The sequence below is a fragment of the Ambystoma mexicanum genome, chromosome 7q (genome assembly GCF_040938575.1).
Source record: "Ambystoma mexicanum isolate Mex_15411 chromosome 7q, UKY_AmexF1_1, whole genome shotgun sequence".
Lineage (NCBI taxonomy): Eukaryota > Metazoa > Chordata > Amphibia > Caudata > Ambystomatidae > Ambystoma > Ambystoma mexicanum.
This window is the reverse complement of record NC_090941.1, coordinates 1087883178-1087902618: the sequence shown is the minus strand read 5'-3', so window position 1 is coordinate 1087902618 and position 19441 is coordinate 1087883178. Positions and strand designations below refer to the sequence as shown.

General features: G+C 44.1%; 1 protein-coding gene across 3 annotated transcripts in view; it reads right to left on the bottom strand.

Annotated features, from left to right (window-relative positions):
• LOC138528635 (transient receptor potential cation channel subfamily M member 2-like) overlaps positions 1 to 19441 on the bottom strand; it is a 613775-nt gene that overhangs the window by 33067 nt on the left and 561267 nt on the right. For 2 of the 3 annotated variants that reach the window (XM_069640449.1, XM_069640451.1), the window contains 2 exons: positions 17904 to 17991; positions 16971 to 17058 (listed from right to left, as the gene is read on the bottom strand). In XM_069640449.1, coding sequence (XP_069496550.1) covers positions 16971 to 17058; positions 17904 to 17991 — 176 coding nt within the window. Of the gene's footprint in view, positions 1 to 16970; positions 17059 to 17903; positions 17992 to 19441 lie in introns of those variants that run through there. The other variant, XR_011284191.1, reaches the window with a different exon arrangement.

The window sequence follows — 19441 nt, the reverse complement described above, 5'->3', positions numbered from 1 at the left end:
ACACGCTCCTTGTTCATCAAATTGACCAACCAGCTTGAATCACAGTCTGCAAAGACAGGACCTACAAACAATATTTTTCTTGTCATACACTTACCCTCTGGAACTCGATTACAGTATCGAATTGGAATACCCCCAAAATTCTCCAATTCTACAAATCTCTCAAAAAGTGGCTTTTTCAAGAGCACCTGACAAAGGAATAATCCCAATGGATGCACAGAACGCAACTCATAGTAGTGAGTTACTGTCAAAAGATGCCAGCCCAAACGCTGGCTACCCAAACCTTGTACAGTGCTCCGCCCCTCTTGAGCTAGGTCTGTGCTTTAAACAATAATATAAAATAAAAAGAAAACAAAACAGGGTTTGGAAAGTTGCATGTTCCAGCAAGGCTTCCTCATGACTGATTTCTGGGTCACCCACTTACAATTGGAAAATACTCTGACCAGACAGGGGAGCAATGACAGCCAGCAATGCAGACTACATAACTCAAAAATACAGGATACATAGTGGGACTTGGGGGGTTTTAGGATACACATTGAGTATGAACATATTTGATGAGTCTTTGCACTATGACTCATTAGTAGAAAAATGTGTGTACCATACAGGAAGACTGAACTGAGTAGAATATCTGGTCTCGCAGCACCCAGACTGTGTTCTTTGTTGAGCCGGATCTTATTGCTGCAGAACTCTCTTTCCGGCTGCCTTCCCCTACCTCCTCCTACTCCACTTCCTGCCTTATACCTGACTGCCTGACTGCTATTCAAGCACGGTGCTCTGCCAATGACCTCTGCCTTAATGCCAGCAAGAATGAGGTCCTTCTCATTGTGACACCTGCTCCCAGCTTCCCCCCTCACTCTCTGGCGACACTCCTTGGGCCCCATCCCCCTCACCCACTTATGAGGCAAAAAACCTTGGGATCACCTTTGACTCCTCTCTCGCTTTCTCTCCACACATCACAGACCTTGCCAAGAATTGGCAGCTCCATCTCCTCAGGGGCATTTTACCTTTCCTTAACTTCCCCCAGAAGCTCAATGTCTCCAGAGCCCTGGTTCTCTCTTGGCTGGACTTCTGCAATGGCCTCTTCCTCACTCAGCCTCTTTCCTTCCTGCGCCCCCTTCAGCTAATCTAGAATAGGGATGCAAGATTTATCCTTGTACTTGTCCTCAAGCCCAAGGATTGCATCTCTCCAGCCCTAAAATCTCTCGACTGGCTGATGGTGACTGCAAGGATCAAATTCAAGACCATCATTCACAAGGCTATCTACAGCCTGGGACATCTCTACATCCAGCTTTCATCCCTAAATACCGCTCAGACAGAACCCTTCGGTCCTCAACTCTCTGCAGGTCAAATGTTTCTCCAAGCAGAGATTAGGAGGTAGATCCCTTTCCATGGCTGGCACCTCCCTTTGGAACAGCCTCCCTCTCCCCATCAGATCTGAGCCGGATCTCCTTAACTTCCGGAAACTTTTCAATGCCTTCTTTTTCTCCTCTGCCTTCCATCTCCCCCTCCCTTGCTAAACTCTCCACTTGCCGCTGCGACTGTGGCCTGGTCCCTTCTCTGAGACTTACAGGGACCAGACCACCCCCTTACCAGTCTCTCCCAGCATCCTCCGCCAGCCAGCACTTGCCCTTGGGCTCCCTTTCCCGGACTATCCTTACCCAGTCCGCCTGCCCACTGCACTTTGTCTCCCCTCTACCCTCTTACCCCTGGCACTTGCCGCCTTGACCTGTAGAGCACATACCCCTTCTGGGGTTCCCGCCATTTACTGCACTTCTCCCTCTTCCCCCTGCCCTTTGTACTTATCTCCTTAAGCACTTTCACTGTAGGATTGTCACAAGGCCAATATAACCGTCACTTTTCTTGTTGCTGTTTTCCTTATGATATCCCATGCTCCTCCTACGCCCCTTCTTGTCTTGTGGTGCCTGGACACACTTGTGTATAGGCGCCATACAAATGTCCAATAAAATTAAATAAATAAAACCTTTGCTGCCTATGTACATAGCCAGCCGCAACAGGGGCATTTAATATAAAAAAGCATATTGCATACAGGGGACCGCCAATATTACCACTTCTATGCTGTTTGGTCCCCTTCATGTAATGTTTAGTTTGGGCTATGGGGTGTCCCTTGCCACACCTATAAACCGAAGCTATTGCATTGGAGTACTGCTAGGGAGGAATGGCATATGAGGAGGCACACACAGTCTGCAGGTGTTGTTTGGGTATGCACCCACCCATTGACTACCCATGGCCATTCCCACCCAGTTCCTGTCCCATCTCACCCAAAACCACCTTCTCATGGGAACTCTTGATCTTGCTTTAATCAAGCCGGACTATCAAACTTTGCACTCAATGTGCCTGCCAGTGTTTTTTCAAAGCAGTCTTCTGAGAGTTAATTTTTCTTTTTTTAAATGTGTTTATTTGGTTTAATAGATGTAACAATTTTTACAAAAAAAAGAATTAATAAAATCAATCTATCCAGAAAGCCCTCAAGTCCATCAAAGTAGAAGAATTAAACCGTCAAAATAGTCCCTCAATCAAGTCTGTACCCCACCCAGAGTTCCCTTGTGTGAAGCACCTTGACTAGCCAAGAAGGTTTATAAGTTCATACAATATTCAGAGGCTGGTACATCCATTGGGGCCAAGTAGTCCCTGAGGGTTTATGAGCCAAAACTCCCTAGATGTATTGGGCCTTGTACCTCCGGCCCTCCAACATTCATCTCACGTTTTGATCCAAGTCAATATTTTTAAAAAAGGAAGTCACCCCAATCACACAGCGAGTGTCGTTCCCATTTGACACCACCCTCCACCATTCATCTTCTGATAATATTGTGAAGGCTGACATTATTTTACCCAGAACTACAGTTCTAATTTGCTGGGTCACTTCACAACTCAGTAGTAGGTGCCTACTTGTTTCCACCTGGTCTCCCTTATTACAGAATCTGTACTTGTCCGTTGAGGATTCTTTTCTTATGAAGAGTATTTCATTTGTTTTGAGTTGATTTAGGCAGAATCTCAAAAAGAACCTGCTACGAGTTTTGTCCGGGAATTTTTCAAGGTAGCTTCTGGTATCGTTTAATTTCTTAGCTGTTGTTGGGGATTGTTTGGTCAAGCTGTAGTTGTTGGAAATGTCAACCGTGGATATCCAGTCCTGTTCAAATAGTTTTTTGGACACCTTGTCTGGGTTTGTTAGCAGCTGTTCTACCAAGGCTTTAATCTCATTTAATAGAATAATGTTCTGGTTCTTCCATTGTGTCAGTGCTTGAATATTATCAGCCTCCATTTCTTTTCCAATCAAATACAGAGCTTTTGGTTTGATGTCTAATAAGGTTTTACGGCACATCATCAGTGTATTTCTCTCTTTGATGGCTTTAAGTGAGGAAAGGCATAGCTCGCTTCTGATTATTGGCATAGCGGTGGTCGTTCACAATCCAAGAACTTGCCTCCAGAAGTACCTCTCCAATTTAAATCCAGTGGTTATCCAGGAGAAAGAGCAAAGCCTCTGTCCCGTACAGTATTGCTGGAACCACCTTTAATTTATAAAAGGTGATTACTGCCACGAGCGAGAATGTACCGTACTTTTTATCGATTATTTGCGCTTGTATATTTAAAGCTTTAAGTTTTATCCAAAGTGCGTCCTGCATTGGTCTTTCAGTGCTTTTATTGCTCAGGATGACTCCCAAATATTTAAAGATATTAACTTTTTCAAGTTTCTGGCCCTCCACGAACCAGTTCAGTTTTTGATTAGTTCTTGCAGAGCTTCTCCATGTCATCACCTTTGTTTTGGCTATGTTCCTTTCAAGGTTGTTGTTCTTCAAATAACATGGCAAGTTTGACAGTTGCCTCTGTAGTCCGACAGCCATTAGGTCCAGCAAAATAATGTCATCCGCGTAGAGGAGATGCGCTATCGGTTCTCCTCCGATCTTCCGTGGGAAACATCTCACTATGGTCTCTGTATCTGAATAGTCTGCGATGCATGAATTATACGGTGCAGGAGCTAGAGGACAGGGCAGCTTATAGGTTCGAGCTTTTTCCATAGTGAGTGTCTATTGAACTGGTCAAAAGCCTGGACCAGGTCAATAAACGCCATGTGCACTGGTTGCCCAGACTGTACGACCTTTGCTTTTATTACACTCAACGTTAGTATGTTTGTGGTGGTGCCTGCAGTCATGACAAAGCCCCTTTGAAAGGGGACAATCCTGTTTTCCTGTTTCAGTCAGGTTTGGAAGGCATCCAGTGCAAAGCTCCCAAAGATTTTCCCAATGACAAACAAAAGCGAGATGGGACGATAGTGCGCCGGGTCCTCTCTATCCCCTCGCTTAAAAATTGAGAGCACAACAGCCATTCGCCACGATTCTGGGATGTTATGTTCCTGGTTGCAGTTCTTGAATACCTTGCTGATGAATGTTGACCATAATTCCGGATTTGATTTCAGATCACTGTTGGCAATCCCACTAGGGCCGGTGCCCTTGAATTATTTAGTTTTTCGATTTTTAACAGGATCTCTTCTTCACTATCAGGGGCTCGTCTCGCTTTTTTGGTCATTTCTACATGTTTTCCCACAGCTTGCGTTGTAGACTGGACCATACCATTTTGCGAAGTGTGACATCCACCTAGTGTTGCTTACGCTGTTATGGAGTATGTTGTTTGTTGTGGGTCTTGCTCTATTTATAAGGGACCAGAAGTCTTTAGATTTTCGTCCACAAAGAATTTTCAACATTTTTTCAGATTCCATTTGAGAGAGGTGGGCTCTTTTTTGTCGTATACAGGCTTTGTATTCCTTTTGGGCTGTGATCCATCTCCTCTTGTTCTCTAGTGTACCAGAAGCTGTTGCCAGCCTTTTTATTTTTCTCAGGATTCTTCGTTTTACAACTACTTCCTGATTATAGGCATGTTGGTGCTCAGGTTGTATGGGTTTTGTTCTTTCCCTTTATCGTAAAATTCTGCAGGATAGGTGGATAGTTTAGATGTCATTTTCAGTCCCCCCCCCCACTAGTTCTTTTATTACACATTACAGTGTAGTTCTTCGTCAATTGTGGGATTGAATTATCATTAAGCTTGAGGCGATTGCCCCTCACATTCACCTCAAGTTCATGATGGTAACAATGCATTCGCTTTTGGTTGTTAATCCAGCAGGTGTGTAGTAGGTTGTGGTCACTATGATGAGTTGTCTCTACTACAAATTTGGTCATCAGCCCTAAGAGTTCCTTTGACACATACGTGTGGTCAATTGTGCCAGTTTTATCGCCCCTTTGCCAAGTCGGTAGATCCACATTTGCTTTTGTTCCAAGTCAGTGTAAAGATCTCTTGCCACTAAAGGTTTTTCCAGGCTCCTTCCTCTCTCCATTATTGGCACCGAGTTGTTCAAATGTGGTCTTTGGTTTCCTATCTCCGGGCAGATGGCGTTAAAATCACCTGTTACTATTGTATAGTTGTGCCGGTGACTTATACTTGCTTCATTTAAGAACTTGTTCAAAGATTCTAGATAGACCTCGTTGGTGATGAATTCGGAGTTCCAGTAGGTATTCATCAAAAGGATCTTTTCTTCAATTTCTCCAGTAGCCGGTGGCTCTGTGTGCTTCCAAGTAAGTATACAAACTTGGAATAGATGTGATGTTTGCAGCTGTTCCACCACCTCCAGGCCGCTACCATAACGAATCGCTGTTAGTAGGCTGGCCGATGGTCTTTTTTTTTTTGCCGGGGTGCTGAAAGTCGTATATCCATCCAGCTCGGGTTTCTTTAGTAGCCAAGTCTCCTGAAGGCAGATTATATCCCATCGGCCTAAGTTGACATCACTTTTGGTCATTAAATGGCCAAAGCCCCTGGTGTTCCATGAGGCCATGTCGATCGATTCTTTTAGAATTGTATTTGGTCCAGAGAATTTTAATCTTGAGGTGATCCAGAGAGATTGTTCCTTCTTATCTGATTGCTATTTTTTTTTTGCTTAGGTGTGGAGCAGAAGATTTCCATGTCCACCTAGCAGGTGAGCCTTTTGTGTTATTCTTTTGCAATTCAATTCAATTCATTAATATGCACATAACCAATAATGGTTTTACATATAAAAACAGCTTGATACATACATGTGAACAAGGAATAATGAATCACAATATTCTAAAACAAGAAATTCATCAATAAAAGGATATTATAAAAACTTAAAAAAATATAAAATACCTCTAGATAAATCTTTTAAAATAAGTGAAAGTATTTCATAAAATGTCATCATCTAAAAGATCAAATTTATGTCATTCCCACGCAACAAAGATTCCCATATATCATTCATGTATTTCTCCTTTCCAGTACTATCATAAACTACTAGGTACTTAGAGCATAGATCTCGTAAACTTTCACATTCACATATAATATGTTTAGCTGTTTCTATAGTTAGGATTCCACAAAGGCTACAATATCTAATTCCTTTAGGTAAACCCAATTTTGCACCTAATATTTCCATGGTATCTCTTCTATTAAATTTAAATAATAAATAGCGTCTGACCGTTTCGCTCTCAGGAAAGGCCATCTGATAATTAGGTTTACACACCTTCGCTGACCATGCTACAAAAAACATTCCACTGTGACTCTTTGTTGCTAAATTGACCATGGTTTGTTCTCTACTTTGATCATAAATTACACATTTCAATTGCCATTTAAGTTGAACATTTCACAATGTTAGCCATTTATTTGCATCATCTTTGGCCCATTTATAATAGGTGCTACACAATCTATCAAATCATTTTAGATCCCTATGATTGTTTAAAATCTTGAAATACTTCATCAATTCAGCAATATACGTATTATTGTCCGGATTGGCTAATTTCACCTACAGGGATGCCATTTTAAATTCAAGTACATCACTCACAGTAATCACATTGCATTCAAGTAATATATATTCACAAGGCAAACTTTTTGGCATTCTCAATAATATCTGCAATATTTTTGCTTCAAAAATCTCTAATTCTTTTTTGTAAAATGTGCCCCATATTTCCGCACCATAATCTTGGCAGAGTATAAAGTTAGTATAGTCCCAACAGAAATGCCACCTTGCTTGCCAATGAAATTACTTAATCCAATACTGGTAATCATAGGGCCTCATTACGACCCTGGCTGTAGGGCGTTAACGGGGCCAGTAGAGCTGCCGGCCCTGTTAACTCCCTACAGCCAGGGTCGTAATGAGGCCCTATGATTACCAGTATTGGATTAAGTAATTTCATAGGCAAGCAAGCATATGATTCATATCAGGGTCGATATTGTTTCTCATAAAATCGGCAAGGTATAGGTTGAAGAGGGTAGCTGCCAATATACAGGGCCTCATTACGAGATTCGCAGTAATGGGAAAACGATGCTGGTAAGGGAATACCGGCACTGCATACCACTCAGGCCTATTACGAGTCGACAACCCAGTATCAGCGCCACCGCTGAGACCGTGTACCCCTGTACCGGCATGTGCGCAGGCACGCGGCCCTTCGGGCCAGCAATACCGGGATGGCGCTAACTGGAGGACATCACAAGTCATGCAGACATGCAATTACCGGCATCACAAAGGCGGTAATAGGGATACCGGGATGGGGGCATCACTGGCATCGCAAATCACCCGTTAACAGCAATGAGCAATGTTCCCAACTGCCATAGGTGCACATAATCAGCACAGGTGGAAGCAATGGAGTCTGGCCCTGCACAAAAGGAGCGCACCCACACACCACACCCCTTTCCACACCAAAATGATCCCACTTTCAGTTGCGATATTGGAGCTGAAGGACATGCTTACATTGCTACACCAGCAACAACAACAGGCACCACAGAGGAGACACAGGAGGAGAATGAGGGTGAGACAGGCCCAGTAAGTCCCACCAGTGCAGCCAGTGGTACCACGCAGGCAGCCTCCAATCCCTCACATCAGAACCAGTCCATTCAACCTAACCCCTGAGCAGATCCACACCCTGTACCGCCTGGACCGGGACACCATCACCAACATTGTGGACATGATACACAACGACATTGTCAGCCTGATTGAAATACGCACCGCCACCCCCCCTCTTCTGAAGGTAGTGTCTATGCTCCACTTCCTGACCACAGGCACCTACCAGCACACAGTGGGGCAGATGCATGGCATATCACAACCTGTTTTTCATGCATGCTGAACCAAGTGCTGGACGCCCTCCTGAAGCACTCAAGCGACAACATATCCCTACCACGGACAGCCGAGGAGATCTTTGATAATAAAGTTGGCTCCCATGCACTGGCAGGCATGCCAAACTGTATCAGTGCTCTTGACTGCACCCATGTGGAATTGGTGGTCCCGCATGCCATGGAGGTTGTGTACCGCAATCGTAAGCTATACCACTCTATCAATGTGCAGATGGTACGTGACTCCAGCAAGTTTATCACACATTGTTGTGCCTGATATCCTGGATCAACTCATGACTTAATGGTCCTGGGGAACTCCACACTACCACGCTACATGGACCGACATGCAGGACGATGTGCCTGGCTGCTTGGTAAGTTGCATGATAGGCACATGGCAGTGTAATGGGGGGAGAGATGCACACACCACCCTGGTGTGATTGGGGTGGTGACTGCACAATGTCCATACTGCAAAACACTGTGCGCCAAAGCATCCCAAACTGAACATGACACCCAAACCCCATAGTAATGATGGAAGCTGCACACCAATGACAATATGCCTGACTTGCAACCAGCCCACAACCCACAACACGTCCACTGCACATCATCAGACCTTACCCTCTGTAACACAATACAGCAACATGCTCTGAGTATGCACAATGTAAATGACCTCAGCAAAACACACCACAGGACATGCTTCCATGAGTGCGCACAAATCAATCCCACCAAGAGAATACACTACTTGTCACTGGGCCACCACCACAGTAGCGGTGCATGTCACCATGGAAATAATAAGTGCTGAATGAGAAATCATGATGAGACTTGTGCCAACGCTGCTAGTAGAAACATCATACTAATCACTACACATCACATTAATGATACCAAACACAGCTGTAGGCATCTACAGTGCATGAACACCAGCAAGGAAGTGGACACCCTGCATCATCTGGACGACGCAACCCACACCTGTAGACCATGTGACAGCACACATTGTGGCAAGTTAAAATGTGTGCATACATCCAGGGACATGTGAATGTGAACAACGAATATCTGCAGGCATGTGAGTGATAAGTACAGGTGTCATTTTAGGAATTGACTTACACATAACTTTTTTAGCACCCATGCAGGTGATGGTGGCTATCCCTTGAAGCCGTGGCTCCTCCACCCCTGTCCGGAACCCGCAGAACATACACGAAGAGGCGTACAATCGTGCCCATACCCGTACCCGTGTGGTGATCGAGCAGACCTTTGGCCTGTTGAAGGCACGGTTTCACTGTCTCAGCAGGTCGGGTGGGACACTCCTGTACGGGCATGAGAAGGTGGCCAAGATCATCATGGCATATGCCATGCTGGTGCCTCTGCCCCCTGACATTGAACAGCAACCACCAGGTGAGGATGAAGATGATGAAGAAGATGGGGTTGCACATCATCCAGGTGGCGATGCACAGGAAGGACGTGCTGTGCTCCAGTCTGTGATAGGCCAACATTTCTAAGACACATGGATGCAGAGGGTGCCATGAATGTGGGACTCAGGGCACTGGGTGTGGGTGTACATGGACACTATGCACTGTAAACCAATAAAGCACACATACACAATAAGCAATGTCCAGTCATTGGATTTTTTGCTACACAACGGGTGTATTAAACAGGAAATATGAAAAAAGTGCTCTGACCCTCCATCTCATACCCCTTCTCCCCTTACCCCTCTCTCCACAAATCCCCCACACATCCCCTCCTCCAATAACTCCCCCACACACCCCCTGCCCCCTCCCTCCACAACTCCCCCACACACCTCCTCCCCCCACAACTCCCCCACACATGGTGTGCAATGGCATGCATGCTACTTTTCTTAAAAAAAGATTATTAATAAATTACTGATTATGTATAAATCACAGTATTTATATAATGAGTGTTTTACAGTTAGCTGTTGATATAAGCAAACTACCTCTGATGTATTTAAGTGCAATGGTATGCTACACGAGTCTGCATAAGTCTGCACATGCAGGCTGACCCTGCTACTTCTGTTCCACATGTCGGGGCAGGACGCTGAGCTTCCAAGGCACCGGCAATCCTGGCAAGGACCTCCCTCACTGCCGACAGCTCTTCATAGATGCGTAAGGTGCTAGACTCAATGGTCCCTTTCATGGCCGCAGTGTTCTCTCGGGCCTTCTTCCTTGTCAGGTCACCATCTGAGATGTATTGTTTTACAAGCACAGTCAGCTCCTGCTGCCGCCTCTCCATTTGTGCCATTCTCAACTCCCTGTCCCGGACCACTGTGAAGGTGGATGGGACGTCTGGCAAGGGACCCAATTCAGGTGGGTCCTCTGTGGGGCTCCAGGCCTCCGGTCTGCCTCTCCTCCAGACTGGACGTGTGTGGTGCCATTGGGTGTGCTTATTGGGGTGTACTGGGGTGTTTGGCCGTGGCTGGGTGTGCCTCCAACTTCCATTGAGCGGTTGTCCTCCTCAGGGACACATACCTCGCCTTGTGATTGTTCCTCATCGCCACTCTGGGGCGCTGTGGCAGCTGCCTCACCTACCGAGCTGTTAGCAGCAGACAGGGTCCCATCTGCCACTGGCTCAACTGTAGTGGATTCCATGGGTGTCGGCACTGTTGGTATAGCCGCTGTCCCTTGATGCCCCTGTGCCTTGGCATCCTGTGTTGCCTTTGCCCTCGTGGCTGATGTGGCTTGCCTGTGCCCTTGGATGTGGAAGGCCTTATGGTGTCTTCCCTGGCCCTCTTCGATGGAGTGGTGGCCTGTGCAGCAGAGTCCTGTGCATCGCTGTCGGTATCAGAACCTGTGGGGGACCGAAAGAGGGACGGCATCAGTGATGGTTGTACATGCATCATGCATACAATGGTATTAGTGCAGTTGTACACATTTGATGACTTGCTGTCTTACAGTTGTGGCATGCAGGTTGCTTGCTATATAGTGGGGTTATTCAGGCATACTTCTGGTTCACACGTGTAAGGTGGTGTATGCTGTGTGGCATGCCTTTGTGTTGTGGACTGCGTGAAGTGTGACACATGCCGTTTCCCTGTTTGTGGGGTGTGTCTCAGGTATGGCATTAGCATGCTGCATGCATGTGAATGTGACGGTGCTGGGGACAGCATTTAGGCAGGGATGTGTCCGTGTGTGTGATGGCCCATGCATTGGCTCATGTCACAGTCACATTGGTGGCCCATCATCATACTTTGCATTACAGTGGTTTGTTTGGACACTCACCTCCAACTGCCGATGACGGCGCTCCACGTTCCATATCTCCCACTGCCTCTATGGACTCCATTCCAATGGTGCTGGCACAGGTTTCTTCACATCGGGTGAGTTTTATGGGTGAGTTGGACCCGCCGCCAGTAGCCAGACCCTAGCTCCGATTAGCTGATAAGATATTGCACACATGGTCCTTTACGGTGCAGGGGTGGTGCCAACCGCACTGACCTTCTGGGCCACTAGCTCCCATACCTCTTTCTTTTTCAACTGTGCAGCTCTCTTGAGGTCTGAGGGAAAGACCACGTCTGCATTCTCTGCCAGTGTGTCAGCCAGCATGCTTAATTCATCCTCTGAAAATCTCTCCTTCCTCTGGCGTGATGCACCTTTTTTAATGGCCTTTGGCATAGTGCTGGAGGTATGGGTGCAGATGTAGCTGGTGGCGTGAGGCTCCAGGTCCTATATCTTGAGGATTGCATATGCTTTTTATCATGAGACATATTCCATCTTTCACAATTAGATATATATTTGCGTCTATGGACAGTAACGGATTGGATTGTCTCAACCATATGTACAAACTTTGATAATATATTAGCCGGACCTTCCATACACAACTCCAAGTTTTCTGTGAATTTCGCTAATTCGGAGTCGGCTAAGAGCTTCCCTTTTTCTAAATTTGTTGGGTTCCAAGTGATTCGATTGCCTGCAGGGTTCACACCAATACTACCATTCGCTTGGTACGCATTTGTACTTTTCTCTATATTGGTAGACAACAAGAGACACAAAGGAAGATGATCACTCTCTTCTCGACTGCCTACTGCCATATCACACACCAGAGGATATGCGCTCTTGTTAACTATCATATAGTCGAGTGTACTCATGCTAACACCACTTATTCTCGTTGCACTTCTATTGCAATCACCAGCAGTTTTACCAGTGAGAACAATTAAGTGGTATTTATTAAAGAGGTTGACCCACAATTTTCAAATCTTGTTGGAAAACTCGGTTGTTACAGGTTCTGAATCCAGGCTTAATGACATTGGTTCATTATAATATATGATACTCGCATTCAAATCACCAACTATCATAATGGGAAAGCTTTGATTGTTCTCCTTAAGCAATTTCTCTACTGCAGCAATATTGGCTTGGTTAGAGATACCATAAGGAGGATTATATATATTTACAATCATAAGCTTTGATGTCTGTGGATGATTACAGTCTATGATTGTTGCCAGAACCATCAAGTTCGACCATCGGGTCTCACTTTCTGTTCAAGGATGTTTAATAGAGACAAGGAGGCCACCTTTCGGTCTTCCTTTGGGTCCTTTACCAGCCTCAGTATGAATGGTACAACGGCCATCCATATCACAGGCTGTAGTAAGCCAGGTTTCTTGTAATGCTAATATACGGAATCTATCAATATTCGCTAACAACCCATCATCGCTTGTGTAATGGGCATGTCCCCTCGTATTCCATGATAGTAACACATCACTGTCATCAGGATTGTTTTCCAAAGTGTGGCTTAAAGGCTACCGGCAACCATTGCCAATAGCCATCCATATTAGAACCTGCAGAGATGTTATCTTTTTTACTATCACTAGGTAGCATGGAAGGTTTCATTGTTGCTTTGATAGATGACAAACCATGATTTGTTGGTCCAGGAGCTACAATTTTCAAATCTTTAGAAGTAATCATTCTCAGCGGGACTATCATAGCACACAGTTCTACATTTTTTTGTCTATTTACCATTGTCATAGTATCAGTGAGATCTAACACTTCAATTTGCAGAGCGCAAACACTATTAGCAGTTCCCTTATTTAGCAAGTTAGATTTGAGCTCTAGATTTACTGACATCTTTTGTGAAATCTCAAATTTTTTCTTGTGGGTAGCTCAGATTTATCAGCTCTAAGATACCCTATTGAATTATTGTTTGCTGTCCCCGTATCAGATAGATCGGAATTTTCAAATATTGCTGCTATATCCACTAAAATTGCATCATTAATGCCTGTGGCTTTCTTAACTTTTCTTTTCTTTCTAATTTTAGTTTTGCCCACAGTTTGCCAGATCTCAGATGTTTCGGCAGACTTTTTGTGCCGAGGACTTGCTAAGAGCAATCTAATATGAGAGTTCTTGGTGGTTTTTCTCTTTTTGTTTTTAGAAGCTATCTTAGCATTAATAACTTGTTCGTGTATTGTTACAGCATGATCTCCAACATAATTAGGTTCTTTAACTATCGAAATAGGTTTCTCTTTACTAATTATGGCCCGTGTAGTTACTTTATAAGAAGATTCTGCATTAGTAATGCATGAGGATATAGCTTCGTCCACAATGTAGCCATTCACCGTGGCAGATTTAACCCTTTTTCCATACATTATCGCTTGATAGTATTTTTTCTTTGTAGATGTTCTTTTATTGTTCTTATTTTTTGTCTTTTTACCCAATGATATGATATGATATGGCATTTAAAACACGCCTATACACAAGTGTTTCATGTGAATTGGGTATGTGCTCAAGAATCTTAGTAGAATGTATTTCTGATATGGTGTAATTATCATTATTTTCATTAGGTACGAATGCAGCTACAGAGTCATTAAGATTTGTCGCTAGTGGTGGACTATCCCACTGATTGTCAGTTGAGGTGTTAGTACTATTTTGTTTGTAGCTTATATTAGCTTGTCTGCTGATTTCATACAATAGCAGTGAATGAATATCTAATTTACTTTCAATAGACTCACATCTTTCAGTAATAGATAGAAGTACATTTTTTAAAGCCTGGAAAAGGTCATCGTAATCATGGTTTCAAAGCTGACATTACTAGATGCTTCCAAAGTGCCTGATTGCCCACTTTATTTCTGGAGTATCAGCAACCCCGGATACCGGCAGACCACCTTCCAAAGCAAGTCTTAATTGGCCTGTAACAATCTGCCCATTACAGGATCGATATCGAATCGTTCGCCCTGCTTTAATGGCAGATAGGTTGCGTTATTTGACAATTCAATTTCAATTTTAACTGCACAGCTATCGCAAAGTATTTTATCCTTATTTGATGAGACTATTAATTCTTCATTTATTTCTAAATACGTCAGACCATGATCACATATGTCTATATGGCCACCATCACCGGCATTCAATACAATCAATTCAGTACATATTGCAGAGGGTAAAAATGATTTGCCATCAGTTATTGTTATTTCCAATAGATGTTGCAAGTCACAGGTTTTCCGTTATCCTCTACTGTATTAATAAGAGGCTTACATAGAGCTTGTTCAAATAGCTTAGTGCCAATACAGCGAAATGCAACACTTAATTCATCCATTATTTCTTGAGTGCTAGTTTATATCTCTTTAGAAGTCATCATTGTAGGTTTTGTAGTGGTGGAATGATCAATTTTACTAAAGAACGTGGTCATTTTAGCTAACACATTATCAATAAGTAGGCCAGGTTGGCTAATTATGTTACGTTTACATGCGCACAATTTTTTCCCTATTAATACTTCTTGATTCAGAGAGACTGACTATTGTGAGGCAAGGCACTTGTTGAGCACAATTCCATCGTCACAATATACTTTAATTAAAAATATGAAGGTCAACGTTATGCTACAATATAGAATAGCTGCCGCACAGGTATTTAACCACAGCTAAAACAGATTAGGGGGCAGGTTCAACGTGTGCTTTATGTTGCTGAAAAGTAAAAAAAAAGGCAAAGGGGCGTGAGCTCAGTAGGTAAAGCGTGCTGCAAAGCAGTGGGGGAATCCCTGGCCCCCACTGTGGCGCTCCATGAGCCCCGGGCCCCAATCCATCTCACAGACTCACACGGAGACGAGGTGCACTGCTCAGGCTCTCCGGTCGCGAATGACGCGGCCGGGAACGCCCCCTTTATTAATAGTGCATGCGGCGGCGTGCAACGTCACACCGCCGCATGCATTCCCTTAAGGGGACAGCACCACAAAGCGTACGGTCGCAACCTCCAGTCGCAACATCAAGAAATAACATCAAGCCATGCTTTCCTCACTGGGCAACAATGTTTACTTTTCAAAAGGTATAGTCCACGCGTTTCAGCGCGTGTGCTTCTTCTTGCCGACTGGTGCTCTGCTAGTCCACGGGCAGCACTCCTCAAAGAATCCAGCAGCAGAGAGTCTCCCCAACACAGCCACAGCTAACAGTACACTTGCAACACTGAGAGTTAATGATTTAATTGGACTTTAAACGTGCTACTGGTGTTATTAAAAAAAGTATTACCAGGCATGCCTTCAGTCACTCGATTTATAAGCACTCTGTGTGTCCTTCACTGAAGTCCTGTGAAAAACAAGCACTGGCAAAGCCGACAGTTTTGGTTTGTGTTAAAGTATTAGGCTTTTGCCAAGCAGTGCTATTAGATGCTCAGATAGCCAGTTAATATCACTATTAGCCAGTTAATATCACTATGGCTGGCAAGTGCCATTCCCATGCTTATACAAAAGCCCAAACGGTTGGCTTTGCCAATGCTTGTTAACACTGGCAAGATTGAGTACAAATGTCAAGAATAAAACTGCCTTTGCTATTCACTTTTATTCCCTATCTTGTTAAAATAGATAGCTTTGCAATAGTTTAAAATAGACTAGCTTTGCAGACAGCATTTGCCAATGGATTCTTATGGATTCTGCCTGCTGTTAGCTGGTGCAAATTGCAGGGAAATTCCATGGGAATCAATTGGTTGTATGCCTGCCTGAAATGTCATGCTGGCGTAAAGCGTATAGGCTATTTCCCCTCCCGCCTCCCACTCTGCCTGTAAAACCCAAGGAAAAGGTCCTGGGCGCTATTGTAAGCCGTAGACGGCTGTATGCCTGCTCCGCCACATATGAAACCACCCACTGTCAGTATTATTGGTAATGTTATTAGCTACAGTAGCACCTTTACAATTATTAATGTTATCATTACAAATCCGGTGTTGGCTGCCAGACTCTGGACCAACCTACCACCCTACCTCCGATCCGAACTCTCTTACCCGTTGTTCAGGAAAAAACTCAAGACCTACCTGTTTATCTAACGAATACTGCTCCCAACAAATGCACCTTTGTCTGTAACTAGTGCCTAGATGCCTACGGGCTTTGTGCGCTTCTATAAATGTAAATTAAAATAATTAAATAAAGAAATATATAATACGAATATAGTTATTAACACTAGAATTGTTACTATCCTCATCATCTGTGCTATGATCGCTACTCCCAATAATTGTGCAATATTGATATTGTTCTTCTTCTTATTGGCATTATCACTATCTCTGTCACCTGATCAAAGCTGCACATGTGTGTCTGTGTACCGCTAGCTATGTCCATGCTCTCGCTCATTCTAGCTCTTTTAGAAAACATCTTCCCAAAACAAGTAACCACCTTCTTTACCAATGACCTCAGCCACCTTCCTCACAATCCCTCACACCCCCCTGACACCAACTTGCTGAAGCACAGCAGAACACCACTGGGTTTCCTGGCACCCTCACCTCCTTACTGTACATCTTGCTTACATCTCCCTGCTTCCTTTACCCCACCGCCCTGTTAGAGGCACCCCATCCTGGCTTGACGACACATATATCTTACTTAAACAACTGCCTTCTTTTACCAGTTAATTACTCTCACCATCATCCCGCCATTGCCTCACCCTCACCATGATCACTCACCCAAAAAGGGAGGCGTGTCGTTGGCTCCAAAGCCCTTCTCTGCCATTGCCTTCATGATCCAGTTCAAGCCCTGGGAACACTGGGACACCTGCGAGTGGGTGACAGAAAGGAATGAGTCCACATTCTCCACACATCACACATGCTATAAGTGTATGAGCTGATGGCGGGTGCAATGGGGGTAATTTTGCTGGCTGGGAACGTGTTACTAAATCAGTCATTTTAGGAACAGTCCCCTTCTTAACTTTCGCACGAGTTATAATAATATACATCCTGTAACACTCCTTTTGTGATTTAAATCAGCAATAGATATGCCAATGGTACAAGTTTGCCAGATTTCGACCAACCATTACCGCATATGGTAATTACCCGTATCACATTCGGAATATTGGACCGCCATCTGATTACAACAAATCTGCCGGGTTGTTATTAGCGGATGCTAATTTCCAGAAATACAGCATGCATTTTCTTTATTTTTCTTTCATCCATTTGCACCCTTGTTTTCAGGATGAAATTGGAATCTGTACAGGACTACACCGTACTGCTACAGTGCAATTTTATAAAATGCAGACAAGGGTTATTTTGTACTCTTCTCTGTATTCCGATGGAAAGCGGGGAGAAAGTGGGCATCAGATATGCCCTCTTGTCAACATCCTTTGGTAGCCCCCCATCACATTTCTATTGTTCTGGGATAGCCCTTCTGCACTAGTAAATAATCTTTGTAAACGTATGTTTCTTTTTTAAAATAAAGCTATCTCCCCCCTGTAGGGGGTGTGCCGGACTAGTGCTCACGTGCAAATAGTTGAAATGTTTTTTTTTTTTGCTAAAGATCCCAATCGCCTGTGGAAAAAAAAACAAGATGGCCGTTCTCTGAATGGAGGCTCCTAATGCATAGCATTCACCCAGACAAGAGTCAATGTCGCATAGTCGGGTCACCTGGGTCTCCAGCACGTCTAGACGCTGCTCCATTGTTCTCGGAGGCTTGGCATGGTCGCTCTCAAGCAGGTTCAGCACCTTGTCGACCCTAAGGAGTTGGGTAAATAGACAAAGAATTCTTATTGGTAGATAACCCAAATGCTAACCCTAAAAGGAACAAGTCAGAAAGCCTATCAACAATATATAAATGCTAACATTGAACAAGAGCAAAAGTCAATTTCTAAAAGGCTGCCCTTCCATATACCACTTTAATACATAACAGTTTGTCCTGTACACATTATCTATGGACACTTGACTTGGCAGAGGATGTTGCAAGTATTCAGTGATAGACCCTTGGTCCCACATGCAGGGCACTGCCGTCTAGAACATTATTGTCACGCTTGTAGAAAACAAAGTTCTAACTTGCATGTTAAGATAAAAGTGACCTAAACTTTACAGGGTGATTCCAGTGATTCCAATGAGCGTGAAACTCAGGAGTGTGTGTCTACTTCCTTTCAGATACTCACGCTTGCATGACTATCAATGCGGACCATTTAAGAAGTGAGGGCACTAATTCTTGGACAACTAAAGATAAATACAGTTATTGGACTAACACTGATGCTGACATAAAACTGTTACATGCTGTGCTAATCAAGGAATATAGCTACTTTAACATGATATTGCTATACTTAAGGGCAGCATAAAATGCAGGGCTGGGAGGTGTGAGTGTGAACACAGCAACTGTGAATGTGGACAGTAAGAGTAATGAGTGTAAGGCTTAAGGTTAAGCATCATTTTCGAGCTGGAGGTAGTCGGGGGTTCACCAAGAGACAAAGATCATTGCCTTTCCCTGCATTCCCCTACTCTACCCATCCTAAACCTCTTCTTAACCCTCTATCTGGGTCCCTAGGAAAAACCCCTACCTATCTAATTTGACCCCAACCCACTTTGCCTATCAGGGTTGTGATGTCCTTGGCTTTTACCCAGGGGCCAAAATATCTGAGGGGGTAGTTGGTTTGTGCTGCCTCTGTGCTCAAGAATCTAAGTGTGGGAGCAAGCCTGCGCACGTGCAGTGCCATGACGGCACAAACCCTAGCAGGATAGAACGCATGTTTAAGGCCTTGCAGGACTTTCAGGCAGAGTTAAGGGCCATGCGCTACTAGCCCTGCCATTCTTAAGAATTCTGGAAGTGGTATTTCGATCTGAATATGAACAATATTGTGATGTCTTCAGTAAAGAATCATTAGAAAGGCTACTGTGGCACAGACTTGAAACCAGTAGCAAGAAGCCTTGTAGTTAAATATGCACATTAACAAAGGTAGAAAACAAGCATCAGAAGTATTACTTTGAGAAAAATCTTCACAACTGCTTCATCCTGCACTCCACCTCCCCATTCGCCTCACTTCTGTTCTTCATTCCCAAGAAGACTGGGGATCTGCGTATCTGTATTGACTACTGTGCGATCAACTGGATAACCATCACAAACTGGCATTTGAGGCTAATATCTGTATTACTGGACTAAATCCCTGACTCTTCCCTTTACACAAAGCCTGGTCTGA